We start from the raw sequence: 25,049 nt of genomic DNA on the forward strand, positions 1-25,049 counted from the left end.
TGAACCAGTACCTGCACTTGTACCCATGCCCAGGCCTATAGCTGAATCTGTGTCTACAACACGTGCAAAGCCCCACAGTACCTGTGTCTGAATCAAGGAATTGTCTGGTGGTCAAGCCAGAGCTCAAGTCGATGACAGTGACTGAATTAGGTTTAGATTCTGTGGCTTGGGCAAGCTAGAACTTGAAAGTGTGTCTGTGTCCAAATTGATGCATGTGTCCAAATCAGAGACAGGGGCCAAAGCCGGGGTGCCCTCTGGGCCCCTAGGCCAACCTACGTCCCCATCCTGCCTGTCATTGTCCTCCGGTCCTTCCCAGCAGCCTCCCTGAATTCCAACTTGTGGTGGCTGCTCTGGAGGGAGGCAGTCTGTGCACTGTGTCACAGTGTCAGATCTTTAGTGCCACCATCACTGTTTTCAAGCATGTCAACTCTTTTCCATGTCAGGATCATAGCGTAAGGAATCCTGGGAAGCTCCATGCTTCTTGGCCATCATTTTTGCCATCTCTAAAATGGAGGCATTTGTTTGGGTCCAGAGTCCCTCTCTAAATGCCTAAGGCCAGGTGCATTTCAGATGTTGGAATCTAGAATGGTCATACCACGTGAATGTCACATGTTACATAACACTCCCAGCGAGTGTTTGCATAACCACACACATTAATATCACTGCCATGAAATGTTTGAACATGCACACTAAGTGGGATAAATTAAAACTATAAACAGCCACACTTGAGTTCAGATCAGCTTTCGCTGCCAATTGAGTTGAACATCAAGCACACAAAACTGTCTTCGTTTTCAGAGCAGTTTTTGCATCTGGGGTTGTAGGTAAGGGACTGCCGGCCTCTGGCTCCACCTCACCACGTTCCTGTGAAGTGGGCATGAGTTATCATATGAAAAGCGCTTGGGGCCGGCGCCGCAGCTCACTAGGCTAATCCTCCACCTAGCGGCGCTGGCACACCGGGTTCTAGTCCCAGTCGAGGCGCCAGATTCTTTCCCGGTTGGCCCTCTTCCAGGCCAGCTCTCTGCTGTGGCCCAGGAAGGCAGTGGAAGATGGCCCAAATGCTTGGGCCCTGCACCCCATGGGAGACCAGGAGAAGCACCTGGCTCCTGCCTTCGGATCAGCACAGTGCGCCAGCCGTGGTGGCCATTGGAGGGTGAACCAATGGCAAAAGGAAGACCTTTCTCTCTGTCTCTCTCTCTCACTATCCACTCTGCCTGTCAAAAAAAAAAAAAAAAAAAAAAAAAAAAAAGCACTTGGGACAGAGCCCAGCTCAGAGTTAAGTGTCATGTGAGGGGCATTTTCTGTGTTTATTGTCCCCGAATGTTGGCAGCTGGAACTTTCAAATTCTCTGAGCTTCAAACATACCCTACAGACACACGCAGCCACTAGCATGTCTCAGATTTCTCCCCAGAGTGGATGCCTGCGGGGACCACGGGGTTGCTGGAGGTGGGAGGCTGGTTATGGATGCACTAAGACATCCTTCTGTCTTTCCTGAGAAAGACCCTGGAGCGGATGACCTGGGTTCAAATCCTGGGGTGGCCCCTCATTATCCATGTGACCTCGGGCAAACTATTTAATCTCTCTGAGCCTGAGTTTCTTCACCTGCAAAATTGGATGATGAAAAGATTAACTCCGGGGGATGTAGCGAGGATTAAATGAGTTAACAGGACAGCTCAGGAAGCGCACGATGCTAGGACCCGATACGTGGGCCCGTGATGCTGCATGTTCCCCGCCCCATCTCCTGGGAGACCCCCTGCATTCAAGGGCCAGGAGTTGCCTCCAGTGCTCTGAGCGTCCGGAAGCCCCCATCCCAGGTGTCCAGAACTTTGAAATCCTCAGCGCTCCAGAGTTATACTGCTGCCCCCGTGGGCCCTCACTTCCCAGGGTTCGGACCCTCCTGAGGTCCTTTGCCGACTGGGAATGTGTTGTTATGCACCAGGTCTTGTTCCGGGCACACTTCAGTGACCAAGGCAGGCAAAAGTCCTCATTCTTGTGGTGCTTCTGTTTTGGCATCAGGAGATGAGCAATAAACACAAGCGAGTCAGTTCTGTCGTCTGTTAGAAGGTCGTGGATTTTGGGGAGTAAACAACCCGAGCAGGGAGCATGGATCAGGGTCTTTGAGAAGAAAAAACCTGAGCCAAATCTTCAAGGAAGTGAGAGAGAAAGCACACAGATATCCAGGGAGAGAGCATTCCAGACAGAGGAACAGCCAGTGCTTTGATGGGAACCTGCCAGGCACGTTAGAGGGACAGCAAGAAGCCCAATGTGGCAGGTGCACAGCAGAGAGGATAGGGTCACTTAGGAGTGCAGCAGCAACGTTGAGGTTTATTCTGTGTGAGGTGGGAGACAAGGGGAGACTTTGTGCAGAGGGGAGAGGAGATAAAGGAGACACCACGTGCGTGTTCACAATGAGGGAAGGATTGTGGAGTGTGTGAAGGAAGCTTTGGGAGCCCGAGGAGGAGCCTGCTGCAAGATCCCAGGCAGGAGAGGTGGGGATGGGCCAAGGTGGGGAGGGGGGAAGCAGCTAAAAGGCACACCCTGGTGGGAGCAGGGCAAAAAGGAGGAAAGCGTGGACTGGGAGAAGGAGAGTCCCTGATCTGGAAGGGTGGATGAAGGCTCCTGGCAGTTGGGGGGAGGGCATTTTGGTGCTGACTGGAGGTTCTTCTGTTAACTGGAGGAGGCGGGCACTCCTGGCTCTTAGTGGGAGAGCTTGTCTAGACTCCGGAGACAGGGCTTCTGAGCAGTGCAGACCCATCTGGGCCCTGCAGATGAGATGGGCCCTTCTGGAGCTCCAAGCTGCCACTCCCTCGGGACCCAACCTCCAGCTCCATCAGGCTTCCACCCCCACCCCTCCTCAGGAATGCAGACTGGTGACCCCAGCTGTGGGCTGCCCCTGCAGGTGAGTCAGCGGCAAGCCAGGGCGACTGACTGCTGCTGCTGTACCTCCTCAGCTCGGGAAATCCGGGCGGAGGCGGTCGGGAGCAAGAGCTGCCCACATTTACCTGCAGCTCGCCTACAGGGCAGCATGCACTGGGGCTGGTAGTGGCAGAGGCTACCGATCGCGTGTGATGAGCCTGTGCAGCAACCTCAATGGGGACGGGACCCCACCACGTGGGCGGTCCCAACCCAAGCAGCTTGGTGTGCACCTGAGCACCACAGCTGCCTGAGCCCCCTGCAGTGCTCTCGCTCTCAGGGCTGTCCTCTGCGTCCAGCCCGCGTCCCTGCAGGAGATCCCGGGGGCCCTGGGTCGTCCTGATAGCCCCAAAGGGGGCTGAGAGCTTCTAACGCCAAGTGCTGCCACCTACGTCCTTGGAAGCCAGCTCAGCGCTCAGTGCCTGGATCTGCTCCTTCCCCGCAGGGTTTTGCACCTCTCAGCACCTGAGTGCAGAGGAGGTTCCAGGCTGGTTGCCCTGAGCGAGGGCAGAGAAAAGCTGGGGGAAGGAGACTCTGGGACTCCCGGAGCTGCACTCCTCTGTTCTAGGAGTTTGCTTCCTGGGGCCAGGATCCAGGGTCCCTGCGGGGAAGAACAGCCTCTGGATCCTGAGGGCATGACAGCTGCAGTGAGGAGGAGCCTTCTAGGCCTGAGTTAAGGCTCCTGGGGTCTTGGTCCAGGCCTCCTAGGGGCTGGGGATGGAGACTCATCATCTCTAGGGGTGGGACTGAGAACCAGAGCATCTTGATCCCCAGGGTCATGACATCTGGGTCTGGGGGCAAAGACTCCTCGGGCATGAGGTGGGGAACCACTCTATTCTAAAAGGCAAAGTTTCCTGGTTCCTAGGTGGCAAGAACTCCAGGGTCCTGGGTGACAGTTCTGAATCCCAGGGCGAGACGTTTATGTCCTGGAGAGGGGATTTGTGGTTTCAGAGGACTGAAACTTCTTCACTCTGTGAGACAAAGATTGCTGGGTCCAGAGGCTGGAGTGCTCCATTCTGGGGATGAGGACCCAAAGACCACAGCAGGAGCTCTGTAAGCAAGGGTGGGGATGTCTCCACTCCAGGGACAACTGAACGCTTGGGTCTTGGGGACTAGATTCAGGAGTCCCAAGCTGAATACTCTCTTCTCCCACCCTTCTCCATCCCCCATCCCACAACCATCAAGTGTCCCCCGAAACAGCCACCATGAGCTATGTGGTTCGTCCTCTGCAGAGAACATTTTGCCTGCTGCCTTGCGGGGAATCTTGTGCCTGTGCCATCACCTTTGTGTGTACTGCCCCAGTCTATGCACTGTGGCTGTGGCTGAATGTGGGCAGGCCACCTGCTGGAACTTGGTCAGGCATGGGCATGGGGGAGGAGGGTGCAGCTGCCTCTGCCCAGCCGCAGAAGGGAGAGTGATCTACAGAGACGGAGCGCAAGCTGGACAAGCGCTGTGCCCTGTCATTCAGCCCGCATGAGTGCATACTGGCTGGTGTGGCCACTATGTCACCTTCAACAGTGAGGTGGCTGTGAAGTGTGCCACTTCCATTTCCCTAGTCTGGCATTTACTTGCTGTGCAGCCTCAGCTCACTAGCGCCACGTGCACCTGCTACGTCTGTATGTTACTGGGCATTGGCTCAGATGTCCCAAGCAGCTGCAAAGTGCCTGTGCCTGGGCATCCCCTGAGCCAAGATCCCAAAGAACCCTTCCAATCACGCCCACATCTTCACCCAGGGATCTTGCCTTTGGACTTCTGACTCAGAGTCTCACCTCAAGATTCCAAATTTGATCCCAAGATCTTCCAAACCTTACCCCAGTGTCACTCACATCTCACATCAGAGTGCCTGGAATCCAGTTTTGCCTCCACTTCTGACCCAGCTTCCTGCTAATGCCCCTGGGAGGCAGACAGTGATAGCTGAAGTCCCTGGATCCCTGCCACACCTGTGAGAGACCCCAATGGGGTTCTGGACTCCTGGCTTCAGCCTGGCCCAACTTTGGCTGTTTGAGGTATTTAGAAAGTGCGTCAGCAGGTGGAAGATCTCTCTCTCTCTCTCTCTCTCTCTCTCTCTCTCTCTGACTCTCTATCTCTCTGCTTTTTAAATAAAATGAAAATCAATAAATAGAAAAATAATTTTAAAACTCAGGACCCTCTTTAGCCAGGAGCACACGCTTTCTGTCCAGCATGTCACCGTCCCACCATGCCCTGCTGTTTGCATCTTCTCACTTCACTCATTTAGTTGTTCTTATGGCCCTGAGAAGCATGGGAGTTAAGCTGTTCCTGGGACCAGGTGTCTAGCCCTTTGTAGGGCATCTGGATCCTCCTGGGCCTTGCTCTCAGTAATTAAGAGCTCTCTCCTGGCCAGTGCCATGGCTCACTAGGCTAACCCTCTGCCTGTGGTGCTGGTACCCCAGGTTCTAGTCTCAGTTGGGGTGCCAGATTCTGTCCCGGTTACCCCTCTTCCAGTCCAGCTCTCTGCTGTGGCTCAGGAGGGCAGTGGAGGATGGCCCGAGTACTTGAGCCCTGCACCCACATGGGAGACCAGGAGGAAGCACTTGGATCCTGGCTTCAGATCAGCACAGCACGCTGGTCGTGGCGGCCATTTGGGGGGGTGAACCAACGGAAGGAAGACCTTTCTCTCTGTCTCTCTCTCTCACTGTCTAACTCTGCCTGTCAAAAAAAAAAAAAAAAGGTGTGTATATGGGATGCCAGCCAGCGCTGCAGGTAGTGGCTTTACCCACTATGCCACAGCACTGGCCCAGTCCAGGAATTCTGAAGCTCCACTAATCAAAGCATACAAATCCTCACCACCACCATCTAAATTCTAGACCCCCATAACCCAACTGCTACTGGTAAATATAGTCAGGACCATGGACAGCAGTTTTGGCATTTGTAGATGCTATAGGCAGACAAAACACACACACCCTGTGCCACTCATAACACCATCCTGGAGCCCCTGTCATTACCCGGAAATCCTAACCTCTCTGGGACCCCATAACTCAACCTGACCTGTGAACATCATTCATCAATTCATTCATAGGCTACTTTGATAAATATTTATTGAGCACCAACTGTGTGCCAGGTACTGTCCTTTTATATATTTTTTTAAACGGTTTATTTTATTTTATTTTTACAGGCAGAGTGGACAGTGAAAGAGAGACAGAGAGAAAGGTCTTCCTTTGCTGTTGGTTCACCCTCCAATGGCCGCCGCGGCCGGCGCACTGTGCTGATCCAAAGGCCGGAGCCAGGTGCTTCTCCTGGTCTCCCATGCGGGTGCAGGGCCCAAGCACTTGGACCATCCTCCACTGCACTCCCGGGCCACAGCAGAGAGCTGGCCTGGAAGAGGGCCAACCGGCACAGAATCCGGCACCCCGACCGGGACTAGAACCCGGTGTGCCGGCGCCACTAGGTGGAGGATTAGCCTAGTGAGCCGTGGCGCCGGCCTGTCCTTTTATATTTTAAGATTTATTTATTGGGGTTAGCACTATGGCATAGTAGGTTAAGCCTCCGCCTATAGCACCAGCACCCCATATGGGCACCGGTTTGTGTCCCGGCTGCTCCTCTTCTGATCCAGCTCCCTGCTAATGATGTAGGAAAGCAGAAGATGGCGCAAGCGCTTGGGCTCCTGCACCCACATGGGAGACGTGGAAGAAGCTCCTGGCTCTTGGCTTTGGATTGGCCCACTTAGTGAACCAGTGGATGGAAGAGCTCTCTGTGTCTTTGTCTCTCCCTCTCCCCCCCCTCTCCATCTCTCTCTCTGTAACTACACCTTTCAAACCATACAGCTGCCTGTGTACAGCGGCTTTAAGCACAGTGGTGGGCTACTGGCCCTTCATCCTGCCACCAGCCATAGTTGCTGCTGCTGTTCTGGTGGATCAGTGGCCTGCAAACCCTGCCGTGCCTCTTGGAGAATCCCAGGCTTCTGCATTGCTTTGGGCTGGGACAGGCTTCATTATCCTACCTTCTAGACAACCACCTTTCACCTGTGGGGCACCTGCACCTGTTCCTTGGTGGGCCCAGGCCTGGGCTGCCCGTGAAGTATGTGGCCCTTAGAGAGAGACCCTCTGTGGCCTGCCAGTCTGCACGCAGACCTCCACTATAGTGAGGACCACCATGACTGGGGATATGTCGAGGTGACTCCCCACCCTGGTGCCTGCCTTACTCTGCCCTATTCGTAGCTCTGATCTGGCCGCTAGAATCTCTATGTGTGGCCCTCTCCTGCCCTGGTTTCCCTCCTCTCTCCAGCACTCTCTTTCCATTTGTCTCCTCCTTTCTTCCATCTCCACTCCCTCAGCCCCCGCCCACCCCTGCACATTTCAATCCCTCCTCTGACAGCTGGGTCTGCCGCTCCCTGCTCCATATCACCCAGACTCAGTGTTGCTTCCACTTCCCTCTCCCTCACCACCCAGCATGGCCACCCACCACTCTCCCACCCCATCTTTTCTTTCTCCTCCTGGTCTCCAAGGGCCTTGTCCCCTGTAGGAGCCCCACGTTCCTCCAGTCCTCCCCTGAACGCCCCCTCCCCAGTACCCCAAGCCCCTTCCCCGCCTGTCCCTTGCTACCACTAGCCCTTTCTCTTGGGGTCTCCTGTTCTCTTCCTCCCCATGAAACCCCCTCCCAGCTCTCCTATCCCCAACACCCTCTTCCACCAGCCTCTTCCCTGCATCTATGAGCCTCCTATTATGCCTCCAGCTCTCTCCCAAATGTCCCCTCTCTCCTTCCACCCCCATTTCCACCCACCACTCTCCCTCTCTCTCCCTTGGTCTCCACACCCTCCGCCCATCCCTGGCTCTGGCCTTCTTCATGTTCTACAACGTGCACCCCTAAGCACAGTCAAGAGCTCCCTTGTCCCGGGACTCTCCTGCCTCTCTCCCATGCCCCTCCTCTCTCCCCAGACCCAGACACCCTCCCTCATTCTAGACTCCTGAGACTCCTGCCACAGAGGAAGGCACGTGATGCCGCCTGCTCTTCACTTGACCAGGGGCCTGGCACCCAGGGCCGGGCACGTCTCTGGTGGTACCCACAGAGCGTTGAGGATGGTGGCTGCTGTTTGTGCACCCGAGTGGTCTGCTGCAGCCTCATGCATGGCCTCTGTGGTAGCTTCAGTGGCAACGTGGCCAATGACTCGCAGCTGTCGGAGCTTGTGCTCTGCCCTGTACCGTGTTCTTGCCCAGGGCCAGGCTGTCCAGGGGCCACTGAGAGCCACAGCATAGCACGGCACCTCTTGCATGAGCTGGGGGTCGTGCTGGAGCCCTGCCACACACACCTGCCCCCAGATCCCACCTGGCTGCCTGCCAGATGGCCGCCCTGCACCCTGGAGGGCATCAGGCCTCTGCGGTGAGGTACAGGAGACCCTGCTCCAGGCTTCAGTCATCCTGCAGATACCGGTCGAGGAGGACCTGCTAAATGCCACGTCTGTGCTGGAAATGAGACGCGGGCAGGACAGAGTTGTGCGCACACTCCCCCGGGGAAGTCAGATTTGGTTTCAAGTCTCAGCTATCACAGGGCACTCGCTCTGCATCGGTGCTATTTTAAGACAGTGGTTCTCAGAGTGCTCCCAAAGCACCAGCGACGCCCGGAGCTTGTGCAGCGTGCAGACTCCCGCCCGGCCCCAGACTCACGGAATCAGAAGCTCTGGAGTGGAACGCAGCAACCTGTGTTTTAACAAGCCCTCCAGGAGGTTCAGAGGCAAGGTGACATCTGAGAACTCCTTTCCACCTGCTTTAAGTTAGCTCCCTGCATCTTCAAACAATTGTGTCTGCCTTCTACAGTTGAGGAAGCTGAGCCAACCCATTCCCCTGGGGCCCAGGGTCTGGAAGCAGCAGAACTGGCTTTTCCGCTTGATTCAGATCTTGGGTGCTACAGCATCTCTACAATGATGTAAAAATGGTTCTGATAAGAATATCAACGAACAGCTTATCAGTTTTGAGTACTAGCTCAGTGCCAAGCCTGGTACCCCCTCAATCACTTCTCCCAAGAGGCAGGGGCATGGGGAAGCCAAGGTATGGACGGTTAAGGAATTTGGTCTCATCCCTAAAACATGGCTTAGCTGGCTCCTTGCTTAACAAATTCTTACCAACTTTGAGCCTCTACGTCTGTATGTCTCTTCCATGCCAATCACACACTCTTCAGTCTTCAAAATTTACCGTTTTTTCAATTTTTAGTTCAACACCCAGGGCCACGCTAAAGTCAGGAAGCCAGAACTCAGTCTGGGTCTCCCTCAGGAGTACAGGGACACAAGTGCTTGAGCCATCACCTGCTGCCTCCCAGGAACACATTAGCAGGAGGCTGGAATGAGAAGTGAAGCTGGGCTCAAATCCAGGGACCCCACTATGGGATGTGGGACCCCAAGGGGCAACTTAACCACCGTGCCACGTGCCTGCCCCTGCCTGATTCACCTCCTCCACGCCCTGCCCAGCCCCTGTCTGCCCCCAGGGTCAAACACTCCTGGAGGAATCCTGTTTGTCTGGTCTTTGACCACAGATCAATGCCCTCACATACTCTTTCCATCCAGCCCTGACCCAACCAGCTTTGACAGAGGTAGGGACGTGAGGATACAATAAGGCCACGGTCTCAGGCCACAAAATCCCAAGTGAAACTGAGTGGAGAAAGGGGGTGGGGGAGGACTCGCAGCACACATAACTGCAAAGTCCAGAGGGCTGTTTCCACCTTCAAGCTTGGCTACATCAGGAATTTTCAACCGTGATTAACAGGGATGTTTATGTCCTTCTCTGTCCTGGTCCCTCTCTTCCCTTCCCTTTCTTCTTCTCTCTGTAACTTCACTCTCTTCCCCTCAGTAGCAGAGGGCTTCAGCAACTTCCAATTGACAATTCTACTGGATTCAAAGCTTTAACAAGTTTTAACATCCTGTGGCAGGTCCTTTTTTTTAAAAAAAAATTATTCATTTATCTGAGAGAGAGAGAGTTACAGACAGGAGCAGAGAGACAGACAGAAAGGTCTTCCATCTGCTGGTTCACTGCCCAAATGGCCATAATGGCCAGAGCTGAGCTGATCCAAAGCCAGGATCTTGCTGGTCTCCCACGTGGGCGCAGGGGCCCAAGGACTTGGGCCATCTTCTGCTACTTTCCCAGGCCATAGCAGAGAGCTGGATTGGAAGAGGAGCAGCTGGGACTCGAACCGGTGCCATATGGGAAGCCAGCACCATAGGCAGAGGCTTAGTCCACTATGCCATGGCGCCAGTCCCTGGGGTGAATCTTTGGCGTAGTGATTAAGATGCCAGTTGGGATACTCCCGTCCCATACTGGAATGTCTGGATTTGAATGCTGGCTCTGCTCCTGGTTCCAGCTTCCTGTTAGTGTGCACCCTCAGAGGCAGCAGATGATGGCTCATGTAGTTGGGTCCCTGCCATCCACCTGGGAGACAAAGGTGGAGTTCTGGACACTTGGTTTCAGGGTGGCCCAGCCCTGACTGTTGTGGACCTTTGGGGCATGAACCAGGGAATTGATTGGAGCACTCTCTCTTTCTCTTTCTCTCTCTCTCTCTCTCTCTCTCTCTCTCTGCCTTTCAAATAAATAAATAACCTTTACTTTTGGAAAATTTAACATCCTTTCCTCCACTGGCCCCAGAAAAAGTCCTAGGATAGGATCCACTAGGCTCTAGCCAATCACTGTGGCCAGGGGAGGGAGGAATACTCAGATAGCACGCCCGGGCCTGGAGGCTGGATGTGGGCTCACCTTGGTCTGCACAAAGGAGGTGCAGGAACGGCTGGAAGAGCAGGGACACCACTAAAGCCCACTCACCGTTCCCCCAACCCAGGACCCGTGGCAGTGGGCGAGATCTCTGGGTGCAAGTGCTCACCGCTCACTCCTTCAGCAGAGGCTGAGGGTGGGGGAGCACGACACTCCCAGAGACAGAGAGCAGCAAAGCCACATTAGTCTCCATCTAGAGCATGGAACAGAAGCGCCACTATTCTCCTGACTTCCCACTCACCCCGTGACTGTCCTGCTACCACCCCTCCCCTAACTGATCTGCTCTGAGAAGTCAGTCTGTTGACCTCCAGCCCGTGACTGACTGTTGCATTAATTTGCTGCCCTATGGATCTCCCTATTGATAGTGAGTCCTTCATCGAATTCCCAAGGCCTTTCTGCTAACCCCATCATTGAGCCTCTGTTTGACCTGTTTTCCCACTCACTGAATTTTCCAGGGTGTCCCCTTGATTCATTGGCTCAGCTTATGACGCAGCCCCACTTACCCTCCAGCAGAGCCCCCAGTGCTGCCTAAAGCCTGGACGGGCAGCGAGCTGTAGAACCGCCCACCACGGGCCGGCGTTGTGGCGTAGCTGATGAAGAACTGTCCACCACCTTCTCCACTTACCCTCTTCTTGGTCTCCCTAGCTGTCACTGTAACCATTCTCGTCACCTCTCCTGGAACTGCCACTGCCCTCTTGCTAACTCTGACAGCCCAGTCTCTCCACCACTGAGCCTCACGGAACCCTTCACTGGCCCTCACACAATCCCTAATGTCGATCCCACTGATGTGCGCCCTGAGCCTTCCTGCTGACCCCTCCCCCAGCCCCCCAGCAAGGAACCCTCTCCCCCACCGACCGTCTCCCCCGTCTAAGGCGCAGCATCAGGCCCTTGCCCAGTGCTGGAAGATGACCAAGTTGCTGTACTGAGGCCGGGTCTGCCTGCCCTGCATCGCGCCCGCCCGACTCAATGGGCACAGGTACTGCGGGCTCTTGGTGGCTGCCACCAGACCTCCAAGCCTTGATCCTCAGCAGGAGCGCAGGCCCATTCCTGGACAAATGCCCAGACGACGCGTGTTATCACTGCTGCTGAGCCCTGGCTGCCCACAAGCTTGCCCAGCAGGCTCGGCACACCCCTGCGGCCTGGAGGGGTGCAGAGCTGTTGGAGATTCTTGGTTTGGGCCAGCAGGGAGCAGAGGTGGGAGAAAAACCTAGCAAGGTCAGGCCCAGTGGGCGTGGTGAGGCAAGGAAGCTCAGAACCTGGATTGGGGAGGCTTGCCCTGGGGGCAGCAGCTTGATCAACAAGACCTGTTTGTGACTTTTTCTCTAACCAGCATGGAATGTCGGCCGTGGCACCACTGTAGGCCGTGGCTTAACCTGCGGTGCCGCAGCACCAGCCCCAATCTATTAAAAAAAAAAAAAATCATGCAGGGGCCGTCATTGCGGCATAGTGGGCAAAGATCCTGCCTGCTACGCCACGCCGTCATCCCATATGGGCCCCGGTTCGAGACCCCGGTGCTCCACTTCCCATCCAGCTCCTAGCTAATGTGCCTGGGAAAGCAGCAGAGGATGGCCCAGGTGCTTTGGCTCCTTGCCACCTAGATGGCAGACTCCGAAGAAGCTCCAGCCGTTAGAGCCACTTGGGGAGTGACCCAGCATATTGAAGATCTCTCTCCCTCTCTCTCTGTCACTCTGTCTTTCAAATAATAAAATAAATATTAAAAAAAAAATCATGTTGGGGCCTGGCACTGTGGCATAGCGGGTAAAGCCGCCACCTGCAGTGCTGGCATCCCATATAGGCGCTGGTTCAAGTCCTGGCTGCTACACTTCCTGTCCAGCTCTCTGTTATGGCCTGGGAAAGCAGTGGAAAATGGCCCAAGTCCTTGGGCCTCTGCACCCACATGGGAGACCTGGAAGAAGCTCCTGGCTCCTGGCTTTAGATGGGTGCAGCTCCAGCTGTTGCAGCCATCTGGGGAGTGAACCAGCAGATGGCACACCTCTCTCTCTCTCTCCCTCTCCCTCTCTCTCTTTCTCTCTCTCTCTCTCTCTCTCTGCCTCTGCTTCTCTGTGACTCTGTCTTTCAAATAAATAAAATAAATCTTTTTAAAAAAAAAAATCATGCAAGTGTAGGACAAGATGGCAACACCCTGGAGTGTAATGATGGCTCACTCAAGAGTGCCTGTCAGTGCCTGTGCTAGGATTACAGAAACTCAGTCATTCAGGATTCGTTTGATGAACAGTTAGGGAGAGTCTGTGACTGGCAGCATGGTAAGCCTCAGAGGAGTTCATGGTGAATAAGACCTGGAGGAGCACACATTCTTCTAGGGAGACAGACAATAAGTAAATAAACAGTGCATGGAAAATCAGATGGCGGAACAAGACCTATAAAAATAGCATCAGGAGGAGAGAGAGCACAGGGGAGGTTCACAATTTCAAACAAGATCACTAAAGAAGACGCCACTGAGAGAGTGACACTGAGCCACGACCGGAAGGAAGGAAGGGACCTTGCAGACATCCCAGGAGGAGAAATCCAAGAGGGAACAGCAAGTGCAAAGGTCGTGGGGCTGGGGTGGTGCCTGGTGGTTGGAGGAAGAGCAGGGGGGGGCCTGGTGCTGAGTGAGGGAGCAGCCTTGACCCTGAGACGACAAAGTCGGCGGGGTGACAGGAGCAGATCACCAGGCCCTGTGGGAGGACTTAAATGGCCAGCTCAGCAGCAAGGAGAGCAGGAGTGAGGTGACGTCAGCAGGCTGGGGAGGATGGGAAAAGGGAGGGCGGGAGGAACGCAGGGCAGAGAAGCACGGCTTGTGTCGTGCCTGTCGGGTGCTCGGCACTATTCCAAGCACTTTTTATGAACAATCTTAAGTTGAACCCTTGCAGCAAGTCCATCCACCAGCTTACACTGCACAACAAACATCCACAAAATCTTCGGGACTGGATGTACCTGAGCTGATGGGCATTAGGCTGATCCCAGCTGGGGTTTGAACTTACTGCTGCCCAGCACTGTTGTAAGCACTTGTGAGTCCATCTTACTTCTCCAACAACCCTGTGAAGTAGGTACACTACCTTATCCTTACGTTTTACCGGAAACTATAGTTCAGAAAGGTGGTCGCTCACCCAAGTCTCACGGCTGCTTTGTGGACAACTGGAAGGAACATTCAGGGTTTTTTTTTTTTTAAGATTTATTTTATTTCTTTGAAAGAGTTACAGAGAGAGGTAGAGAGACAGAGAGAGAGGTCTTCCATCCGCTGGTTCACTCCCCACATGGCCTCAACGGCCAGAGCTGTGCTGATCCGAAGCCAGGAGCTTCCTCCAGGTCTCCCATGTGGGTGCAGGGGCCCCAGGACTTAGACCATTTTCTACTGCTTTCCCAGGCCATAGCGGAGAGCTGGATTGGAAGAGGAGCAGCCGGGATTAGAACCGGCACCCATATGGGATTCCGGCGCTTCAGGCCAGTGCTTTAACCTGCCGCACCACAGCACCGGTCCCCAATCCAGGTTTTATGGCGGCGAGGGAGCAGACTCAGTTTGCCCAGCCCCAGTCCTGACCCTTTTCCTTGATGATGAGCACTACCACCTCCCAGAGTACTGGTGAGGGCCATGTCTGGGCCACACTGGAGGACTGCTCTATGGTGGGGCACACAGCCTGTGTCACGAGTGACTGGGGCAGCCATATGGGCTGATGGTGACTTCCACCTTCCAAGGCCAGGTGCAGGGCTCTGGGTGGCCTTTGGTAGCAATGCTGGCCCACCGACTCTGCCTCTGGACACCAGGTCCTGGCCCAAGGGTCTGGTCACTGCCTTCTTCCCACCACCTCAAACGGACCTTGGCTTTAGCATCAGCTGCTTCATGAACTTTGCCCAGATCGTCAAGGTTTCCAAACTGTGTGAACTCCTGTAGATGCCAGAGGTCCCCTTTGATCATCGTCTGGGCCATATCATTCCTGAGCCCTTAGGATGTATGTCGCACCCATGGCTATACCATTCCTGAGCCCTGTGGGTTGTGTGTCATACCCACGGCCAGCACCCATGGCCATATTATTCCTGAGCCCTGTAGGGTGTATGTCACACCCACGGCCACCACCTTGACCTCTGTGATGCCTTCGCAGCTACACTGTGGCCTGCCAGGAGGCTGGGACCCCTGTAATGCTCTGGAGGGTCCCCCAAGCTTTGCTGTGAGTGTTCTGCCTGGGTCTGGGATGCACCCAAGGCAGGTGTGGGCTTGCAGGAGGGGCCCCTCCCCTGATGAAGATCGGGGAAGAACTGCTGGCATCGATGGAATTAGTTAAGGAAGCGTGTGGGAAGGGGCTCCATTGAAAGGGAATTGTAATTGCAAAGCTTGGAGGTGGGAACATTTCAGTGGGAGGCAGAAAGCACAGAGGTTGGAAAGGGAACAGTGAAGCCTATGCACTCACTTTTGCCATCTACCTACAGCACTGCCTGCTCCCCTGTGGCACCTGTGCAGGGACCTGTGATGGGAGCTGTGCCCTGCCTGCTACCCTGTTTGTTGTTCCTCAGGATCCTGTGAAGGCTGTGAATGTGACCCTGGCCTCATCTTTGATGGCACAGAGTGTGGGTCCCACGACCACCACAGCTGCTTCCACAACAGATGCTATGTACTGATAAGAGGGGCTCCCAGGCCCTGCCCTCTGGCTATAAGATGCATTTTCAATTGTATGTGACCAAAAAATTAGTCCAGGACTGATGCTGTGGCATAGCGGGTAAAGCTCCTGACTCCTGGCATCAGACCAGCCCAGCTCTGGCCATTGAGGCCATCTGGGGAGTGAACCAACAGATGGAATATATATATATATATATATATATATATATATATACACACACACACACACACACATATAAACTCTGGGCTGGAGGGCCAGCTTTGTGGCACAGCAAGTTAAAGCCCTGGCCTGAAGTGCCAGCATCCCATATGGGCACCGGTTCGAGTCCCAGCTGCTCCTCTTCCAATCCAGCTCTCTGCTATGGCTTGGGAAAGCAGCAGAAGATGGCCCAAGTCCTTGGGTCCCTGCACCCACATGGGAGACCTGGAAGAAATTCCTGGCTCCTGGCTTCAGATTGGCACAGCTCCGGCCTTTGCAGCCATCTGGGGAGTGGACCAGTGGATGGAAGACCTCTCTCTCTGTCTTGACCTCTCTCTCTGTAACTCTTGTCTTTCAAATAAATAAATCTTTAAAAAATGAATGAATGAATGAAACTCTGGGCTGGAACAAAGCCAGGAGCGATGAGCTTCTTCCGGGTCTCTCATGTTGGGTGCAGGGACCCAAGCACGTGGGTCATCTTTTGCTGCTTTCCCAGGCACACCAGCAGGAAGCAGGATTGAAGTGGAGCAGCTGGGACTTGAATCGATGCCCATATGGGGTGTTGGCACTGCAGGTGGCAGTTTAACCTGCTCCTCCGTAGCGCAGACCCCTAAAATAAATCTTAAAAAAAAATGATGTCAACTGGCTTAACCTGTTTCAATTCTGCAAATACTTCAATCACATATATTCATTTCAAAGTTACCGTAACTGATACATTTATTGCTCAGTTTACATCTTTATAGAATAATGGCATAGAATGGGTTAGACACAAAATAGAACTCATCCTCTCTCTTATCCATAAAGGCATGGCTGGCTTCAGGGACTCCACTGGGGTCACTAGGACTTCGTTTCTGCCCGTCTTGCATCCCTGCACTTCCCTCCCTGTGTTAGCTTCTACATTAAGTAGGCACTTTGTCCAAATGCTGTCACTGTGGCTCAGAATCGCACTGGCTGAACCGCGATAGCAGTTTATTTCTGTCTCAGGAGCAATCCGAGTATAACCAGCTTGGTTCTTCCAGACACAGATTCCTTCTCTGTGTGAATCTCTCTCGCCTGTGGCTTTGCCCTCATCTGTTCCTCACCACAACTACACTCGAGCAGACTGAAGGGAACAAAGAGGGGACAAGGAGGGCCCTCCTCCGACTTCAGGGGTACAATGCGGAAAAGGCACACATCACTTCCGTCCACTTCCCATTGGCCCAGACGTCACGGATGGACCCCATCTGGCTGCGAGAGGAGCTGGAGGATGTATCTTTAGCTGGGTGGCCATATGTGCAGCTAAAAATTGTGGTCTAGGGAAGAAATAGAGAATGGATATTTGAAGACAGGCATAGCTTGATTTTCAAACCACCTCTCTGTGAGGCTGAGGTGACCTCTCCCCATTCCAGGTGTTTTTTTTTTTTATTTTTAAAATAAATTTTATTTATTTGAAAAGCTGAGAAACAGAGATTTCCCACCCACTGGTTCACTCCCCCAAATGCCAACAACAGCCAGTGCTGGGTCAGGTCAAAGTCAGGAGCTGGGAATAATAAATAAATAATAAATAAATCTATAAACCCCAGAGTGTCCCTGGGATTGGAGGAACGAGGTAGAACAGATACACCTTCCCTGGCATGTCCACTCTGTGCTAGTGTTCACAACACTGACCACACATCAGAATCTTCAGAGAGCTCTTAGAACTTTTCAAACACCCAGATGGCTGCAACAGCCGCAGCTGCACCGATCTGAAGCCAGGAGCCAGGAGCTTCTTCCGGGTCTCCCACGTGGTGCAGGGACCCAAAGACTTGGGTCATCCTCCACTGTCTTCCTAGGCCATAGCAGAGAGCTGGATCAGAACTGAAGCTGCCGGAACTTGAACCGGCGACCATATCGCATGCGGAGGCTTTACCGGACCCACCACATCACCGCTCCGCTCACATCCCGTTTTCAGTGGAACAATTACAGAAGATGCTAAGGCTTGGATATGACCTGAGTGTGTCCCCCAAGGCTTCACAGGTTGAAACTTAATCCCCACTCTAAAGTACTAAGAGGGCGGAAGCTTAATCTGACTACGGTGCTTAGAGATGAGGCCTTTGGGAAGTGATTAGGATTAGATAATCCTGGTGGCTTCATAAGAAGCGAGAAAGAGCGATTACCATCCAGCTGTCCCCGGTGCTGTGTCCTTGCGAGCCTGCCCAGAGCTAAGAGACTGACAGCCCGCAGGACCGACTCCGCAGTGCCCGCCACGTGTTCAAGGCGGCACAGCGGACTGGACTAGCGACCGTAGCATCTGGAAAGGACCCTCCACTGCCCACGGGGCCCCGACCCCCAGCGACAGAGGGCGCGAGCAGCCCAGCTCCCGTAGCCGCACGCTGCCTAGGGCGGCTGGGCGTCCGCGCAGCTCAGACGCTAGTCCGAGCGGCTGTGACCCGACGTGCCGCTGCGCGTCCCCAGGGCTAGGATTCCGGGAGCTGACCTCCGTGGAGGGGGCAGGGAAGGCACAGAGCTTCCGGGCATGGTTTTAATAACTGACGACAAAAGCGCCTGTCTTCCAGGGCCCCGGCGCCCGGGGGACCCAAGGATCTGAACCCCTAGTATCGCCTTCTTCTAGGACCAGATCTAAGTCCCACTCCCTGTCTCCCTTCGACTCAAGACCTTAGAGCCCGAGGACCCAGCCTCTTCCTCCTCCAGGACCCAGGGTCCCCCCAAACCACCGTCCCCTCAAGGACACAGATTCCACGCCCGGCGAGCCAGACCCGGCAGCTCCGCCCCCTCCGCTTAGCCCGCCGTGACGTAACCGCAGCGACAGCCAATCGAGCGCGGCGGCGCCGGATGGCGGGAGGCGGGAGCCAGGGGTTCTGGGAATGGCGGGGCGGAAGTGCCGGTCGTTTTGAACTTTGGCTTTTGGGGACTGAGCTGCGGCCAGGCTGCTCCTGGGGCGTCCGCCGCGCGTGAAGAGGCCCGCGGCTGCCATGAGCCGGCACAGCAGACTCCAGAGGCAAGTTCTGAGCCTGTACCGCGAGCTGCTGCGCGCCGGGCGCGGGAAGCCGGGCGCCGAGGCGCGGGTGCGCGCCGAGTTCCGGCTGCACGCCAGCCTGCCGCGCTCCGACGTCCTGCGCATCGAGTACCTGTACCGCCGCGGGCAGCGCCAGCTCCAGCTGCTGCGCTCGGGCCACGCCAAGGCCATGGGTGCCTTCGTGCGCCCGCGGGGCCTGACGGAGGAGCCCGGCGGCGCGGGTCCGTGTGACAGCACGGAGGCACCGCCGACCCGGCCTGTAGGGCGGTGACAGGGGAACCAGGGGCCCACCGACTGCGTGGGGGGCCCGGGAAGCCACCTGATGGAAGGTGACAAGTCTGGAGAAACTGTCTTCAGGGAGCGGGGAAATGGAGACCCTCCTGGGACCCTCAGCTTCAGGAGATGGTGGGGAGAGACGCCCACCCTTCCGGATGCAAAGTGACAGATCGCACACCCCCGCCACCCCACGAGGGCTTAGAGCGGCCAGGGGCCTCGACGGGCTGGACAGCGTCATGCAGGGATCTCCAAAGGCCTGGAGAGCAGGGTCGCCTGCCCACCGCCCATGGATGAAGAGAGGCCAAGACGCCCAGCCCTTGACTCCTGAGAACATACCCACCCCTGGCTCCTCAAGGAGACGGCGCATTCCTGTGTGTGACTCTTAGAAGAGCATGCTTTTTGCTGAGAGTTTGGAAAGACGGTGAGAAGCCTGCAAACCACCCACCCACCCCCATCCCACCTTTCACCTTTGGAAAAACTTTGTGACAAACCAGGAGCTTGAAGAAGGGGCTAGAGGTCCAGCCACCACCCCAGGTGATCAACTCAAGACCCCTCAGAATCCCCCTCTCGGGCATCCCTCCCTCTGCTGTGTTAGCGAAGGGAATAAAGTTGGGTGTGTGCTTACTTGCCTGCTGATGGCCTCAAAGAGTGAGTGTGTCAGGATTCTTGAAGTGCCCCCTGGCCCCCACACACCGGGAGCTGACCCTCGGGGAGTGGATGGTGTGGGAGCTCTCCTTCCCCCGTGGGTGAAGCAGCGTACTTCTCTCTCTCTGGCTCTGTGGACGAGACCCATGCTGGCTGCACCCCGAAGAGACTCCAGGTGACTCCCCAGTGGAGAGGTGAGCGGAGGGGGCCTGGTTGGTAACCCCTAAGCGTTAATGGGGATCTCCAGCCCTTCAGAGCGTTTCACACAACCTGGGAACTTCCGTCTTCTTCAAAGCTGGCTGAGGAGCCCAACCTCAGCTACAAGCTGGAGCTGGGCTCTCTGTCAGCAAGGCGGGAGACAGACCCATGCACCTTGGGCCTACCCTTCCCTGTCTGTAGAGGGACCTGGCGTTCTCGGGGGTACTGCATTGTGCGCCCCTGAGCTGTGTGTGTGTCCGTGTCAGTTAACCAGGTGGAAGCAGATGGATTCCCGCAGGTGCCGCTGGGGAGCGGAGGACCTTAGGAAGGGAGCCCAGACCTTGGACTGAAGGGAGGGTGGGCAGAAGAGAACCAGGACAGAGTCCTGAGAGTGTCCGTGGGCTCCTGCTCGTCCGGCCCCTGCAGTGACTCCAGGCTCCCTGCTCTGAGCTGTACTGTGGGAGCTTCCTGCAGGGCTGGCATCTTGTCAGGAGACGTGCACGTGGTGTCGGAGATGAATGGGGTGCGCCAGGTGGAATGGCTGGCATAGAGGCATGCCTGGCTTGAGGGAAGAGGTGATTAAGAGTGGAGACCCTAGAACCAGAATGTCCCAAGGCTGGAATCCCAGCTCCAGTCCTTACTGATTCCACGGTTGTGTACAAGTGATTTAACCCCTTTGTGCCTTAACACCCTTACCAGTGAAGTACGCATAGCGGTAGTGCCTTTCTCGTGTGGCTATTATGATACCATGAATTAAATGCAAATCGTGGCAGCAGATGGTAATGCCACCCCCCTGTCACCAGTGACCATCCTGCCTGCTTGAGTTCAAGTGCAGCTGCAAGAGCAAGTTCCCAGGGAGTTGCCAGCTTCCTGCTGTGAGCTCTGCACCTCTCTCCTCTCTCCTCTCTCCTCTCTCCTCTCTCCTCTCTTATTTATTTGAAAGACAGTTACAGAGAGAGAAAGAGAGAGAGGTCTTCCATCTGCTAGTTCACTCCCCAGATGGCCGCAGTGGCCGGAGCTGCGCTGATCCGAAGCCAGGTCTCCCATCACGAGGGCGCAGGGGCCCAAGGACTTGAGCCATCCTCTGCTTTCCCAGGCCACAGCAGAGGGCTGGGATTTGAACCAGCGCCCATACGGGATGCGTGTGCTGCAGGCCTGGGCTTTACCCTGCTGCACCACAGTGCCGGCCCCACATCTCTCTCTTCTGCTGGAGGGCTTTCTTGGAGTTATGGGAGTTGGGCTAATGCGTGTTGGGTACAGGAGTCACTGGATGAGTGCCCAGGCCTGCCTCTTGTCTGGTTGGATTGCCGTATGTGATCTACCAGGTTCTTCAGAGGTCCCCCATGGATTGAGCCCCTGTCTCCCTACTCTCCTGCCTCCTAGGACGGCCTCCCCTAAATTCTTGGCTCCAAGTATGCTTAGGGTAAAGCAAGGGGACAGCGCCCTGTCCTCGGCTGATCTGTGTGTGTGTGCTGCTGTGTTTTTTAACTGCCAAGACACAAAGTCAACATTTTTCAACCACTTGGCCCTGTTCATTATACAAGAATCTCCTGATATGAGAAATTTGCTGTAAACAATCTAAGGGGGTTGGAATAATTTGGAATATGGGTTGTGTGTTAATAATAGAATTGAATTATTTTCTGATTTCAACTACTGTTCTACTTGTATAAGAGAAGCCATTTTACGGTTTTGCTTATGTCCACTGAAACATTTAGGGGTAGAGTAGCATCATGCAGTCACTCACTCAAATGGTTCTGAAGCACATACAAGGTAAATATGAGGAGTCTGCAGAAGTTTCATGGAAAAGGCATATTCTGGAAAAAATGCATATTCACAGATTTCAAAACTTTTTGCTCCAACACTAGACTCGTCTTTTCATTCAGTTGTCCACGAACTTCTTGAAGCATCCTGGTATATTAGCGAGCGTGTGCATGGTAAAGCGAATGGAGCAGAACGTGAGCAATTGACGAAGCTGGGTGAAGGGTAGATGGGAGTTTGCTGTGCTAGTCGTAGAAGCTTTTTGGTAATTTGCAACAAAAATTTGCAAAAATAAAATACCCCAAAGGTTGAGTATCCTTTATCTAAAATGTGCAAGACCAGTCTTGGAATATTTGCATGTATATGATGAGATACCCTAGGGAGGGGAACCAAGTCTAGACATGAAATTCATTTATGTTTCAGATACACAGCCTGGGGGTAATTATACGATGTTTTAAATAATTGTGTGCATGGAAGAAGCTTGATTGTGTGGAAATTTCCACCTGTAACATCACTCACAAGGTTTTGGGTTCGGCAGATTTTCAGATTCCAAATTCTTGGATTAGAGCGCTCAACCTGTATCAGTGTCTCACTGGTCATTAGTTATCTGTGTACCACATTTCCATGAAAGGGAAGCTTGACTCTTCTGGGACTTTATAAAACTCTTACATATAACTTGACAGATTTTGCAACTAATTAAAATTCAATAAAATGCATTTTTTTAGCCTTTGGAAAAAATAACGTGATCTCCCTTGCCGATCTTCACCCTATTGGGAAGCACAGGTTACTGTTAGGTTGCTATCTTGAGTGACAAACTCCGCCATAGCAACAGGCCAAGCGAGTGACCCGCTGCATGAGGTGGCCCAGTGGGGCTGTGGGGAACTGGGAAGCTGTTTTACTGGACAAAGAGCCACCAGCTGTGCCCATAACTTCCCATCACTCCTGAGCAGTGTCATCCGGGGTGCAAAGGATGTGAACAAATGATTGTGGGATATTTTTACAGTGCAAAAAGTGCTGTGACTAGATTTTGAAAACACTCAGTCTTTTGGAGCTGAATTGCTTGTGAGTGAAAGGATATGATGTTTAGAGTTGGCTGCAGAATTAATCTAGGGACAGGGAAATGGGTGCGTAGGAGAATGAGAGGGGATGGCCCTGAGTTAACAGAGCTGGTGAGGAGTCCGTGAGGACTGTTCATTCCCCTTTTGTCCCAGTTTAAAATTTAGCAGAATAAAAATTTACAAACCTCCATCCTACAAGGCCTTAGCTGATTGGCCCTGTCACACACACACCCCGCCTACACTACTTACTCTCCAGCCTTCCTGGCCTTGCCATGTACCCCAGGCCCTCTGCACTTGTTCCCTCTCTACCTGGAATGCACTTCCTTGAGGTCTGCACTGTCCAGTATTGTAGCTGGGACTACATGTGACTTGAGCATTTGACATTTCGCTGATGTGACTAAGAAATGGAATCTCTTATTTAGAAAGATTGCTCTAATCTGCTGGTTCACTCCCCAAATGCCTACAATGACCAGGGCCAGAGACAGGAACCGAAAACACAATCCAGTTCTGCCATGTGGGTAGCAGGAACCCAATTACTTGAGCCAGCATAGCTACCTCCCTGGATCTGCGTTAGCAGAAAGAGTCGAGCTGGAACCAGGACTCAAACCCAGGTTCTCCGATGTAGGATACAGATGTCATAGTTGCTAGGATAAATGCCTGCCTCCTGAAATTTTAATTTTGTAAATGTTAAGTAAATTTAAAAACGAAAGTAGTGTAAAATAAAGTTTTTCTTTTTTTGTTTTGCTATCTTGTTGTGTTGGTAAGACAACATTTCACATTACTTGTTAAAAAGTCAGCATCTGGGGCAGGTGTTTGGTGCAGCAGTTAAGACACTGCTTGGGACACCCACGTCCTATGTCACAGTGCCTCGTTGGCATCCCATCTACCCTGCTTCTGATGACAGCTTCCTGCTAATGTGCCTGGGGAAGCAGCAGATGATGGCCCAAGTACTTGGGTCCCTACCCACCCTGTGGGAGACAAAGATGGAGTCCCTGGTACTGGCTTTGTCCTGGCTCAGGGCTGGCCATTGCAATCATTTGGGGAGTGAACCCTCATATGGAAGATTTCTATCTGTGTCTTTGCCTTTCAAATAAAGTGAAAATAAATTTTTAAATTTAAATCTGGTGAAGTACACACTAATTTCAAAGTTTTAAGAAAAAAGATTGTGGGGCCAACACTGTGTATTCATAGCACCTGAGGCACCAGCATCCCATATGGGCACCGGTTCGAGTCCTGGCTGCTCCTCTTCCAATTCAGCTCTCTGCTATGGCCTGAGAAAGCAGTAGAAGATGGCCTCAGTGCTTGGGCCCCTGCAGTCATGTGAGAGACCCAGAAGAAGCTCCTGGCTCTCGGCTTTTGATCGGCCCAGCTCTGGCTATTGCAGCCATTTGGGGAGTGAGCCAGCAGATGGAAGACCTCTCTCTCTGTCTCTGTCTGTAGCTCTGTCTCTTAAATAAATCTTTCTTTAAAAAAAAAGGATAGTAAAATGTCTGATTATTTTTATATTGACTATTTTTAAGTGATGGTATTTTGGACATATTGGGTAAGATAGAATACAAATTATTAAAATTCATTCCACCTATTTCTGTTTTAATGTGACAACTAGCAAAGTTTAATCTGTGACCTGCATTATATATCTGTTGGACAGCATTGCACTAGGAGTGCACATGGCTGGTTTCTGCATTCCTTTCTGCAGTAAAGGCATAGTTATAACATAGTTATAATTGCCTCTCTTAGCCATTCTGTCACATTATAGCCCTCTCTCTCCGCCCACTTTATACTTCTCCTAGCACGTACCACGGTCTGACCCACCACTTAGAGCTGTCCCTCTGCATCCAGGATAGTTCCCAAAATCCACAGATGTTCATGTCCCTCATATCAAATGGCATGGCATTTGCCTATAACCTACACACATACTTAAATTACTTACAATAACTACAGTGTATTACAATGCTGTGTAAACAGTTATGCTACATTATTTAGGAAGTTTGTTTAGTCCAGATGCAATTTTTAAAAATATGTTTTCTGGCCGGCGCCGTAGCTCAATAGGCTAATCCTCTGCCTGTGGCACCGGCACACCGGGTTCTAGTCCCGGTCAGAGCGCCGGATTCTGTCCCGGTTGCCCCTCTTCCAGGCCAGCTCTCTGCTGTGGCCAGGGAGTGCAGTGGAGGATGGCCCAAGTGCTTGGGCCCTGCACCCCATGGGAGACCAGGAGGAAGCACCTGGCTCCTGGCTTTGGATCAGCACGGTGCGCTGGCCCCCCATATCAGAAGTTCGGGGGAGTCTTAGGATGGAGCCCTGGCAATTCAGCCTGGTGTTGTCAAGACTCCAGGAAAGGGGTTTCGCGGTCTTGGGCTAACGATGGCCCAGCTCAAGAGCCCACCTCGTAGAATGTTCAAACAGAGCACCTGTGTGGACACAAGCCAGGGGCTGGGGAGGTCACCCGTATGGCCCGCACCCTGCCATACCTGCCTCTAGCTTGCTGTGGGGAACACCTGTGCTTCTTTGCCGGAGGGAGGGGCCTTCATAGCTGGGACAGGTGGAAGTGCGGAGGTGTCGTCAGCAAGGAGAGATGGACACTGATCCATCAGTGCCACGATTTCTCCATGGAACGACTTCGAGTGTGTGCCACACAGCTGCCAGACGTCCCCAGTGGGATGGCACCCCAGGGACCCAGAGCAGCAGCCCCCTT

The 25,049-nt window shown here is 53.6% G+C and overlaps 1 protein-coding gene across 1 annotated transcript; it reads left to right on the forward strand.

Moving 5' to 3' along the window:
- Positions 1 to 17,958: 17,958 nt before the first annotated feature.
- On the forward strand, positions 17,959 to 19,344 carry SDHAF1 (succinate dehydrogenase complex assembly factor 1). Its single transcript, XM_008249549.5, has one exon. It carries the CDS (start codon positions 18,379 to 18,381, stop codon positions 18,691 to 18,693), a length of 315 nt encoding a protein of 104 aa, XP_008247771.2. The 5' UTR covers positions 17,959 to 18,378; the 3' UTR covers positions 18,694 to 19,344.
- The last annotated feature ends 5,705 nt before the right edge of the window (positions 19,345 to 25,049 follow it).

Source organism: Oryctolagus cuniculus, chromosome 18 (genome assembly GCF_051225735.1).
Source record: "Oryctolagus cuniculus isolate XC-2025 breed Fujian yellow rabbit chromosome 18, ASM5122573v1, whole genome shotgun sequence".
NCBI lineage: Eukaryota > Metazoa > Chordata > Mammalia > Lagomorpha > Leporidae > Oryctolagus > Oryctolagus cuniculus.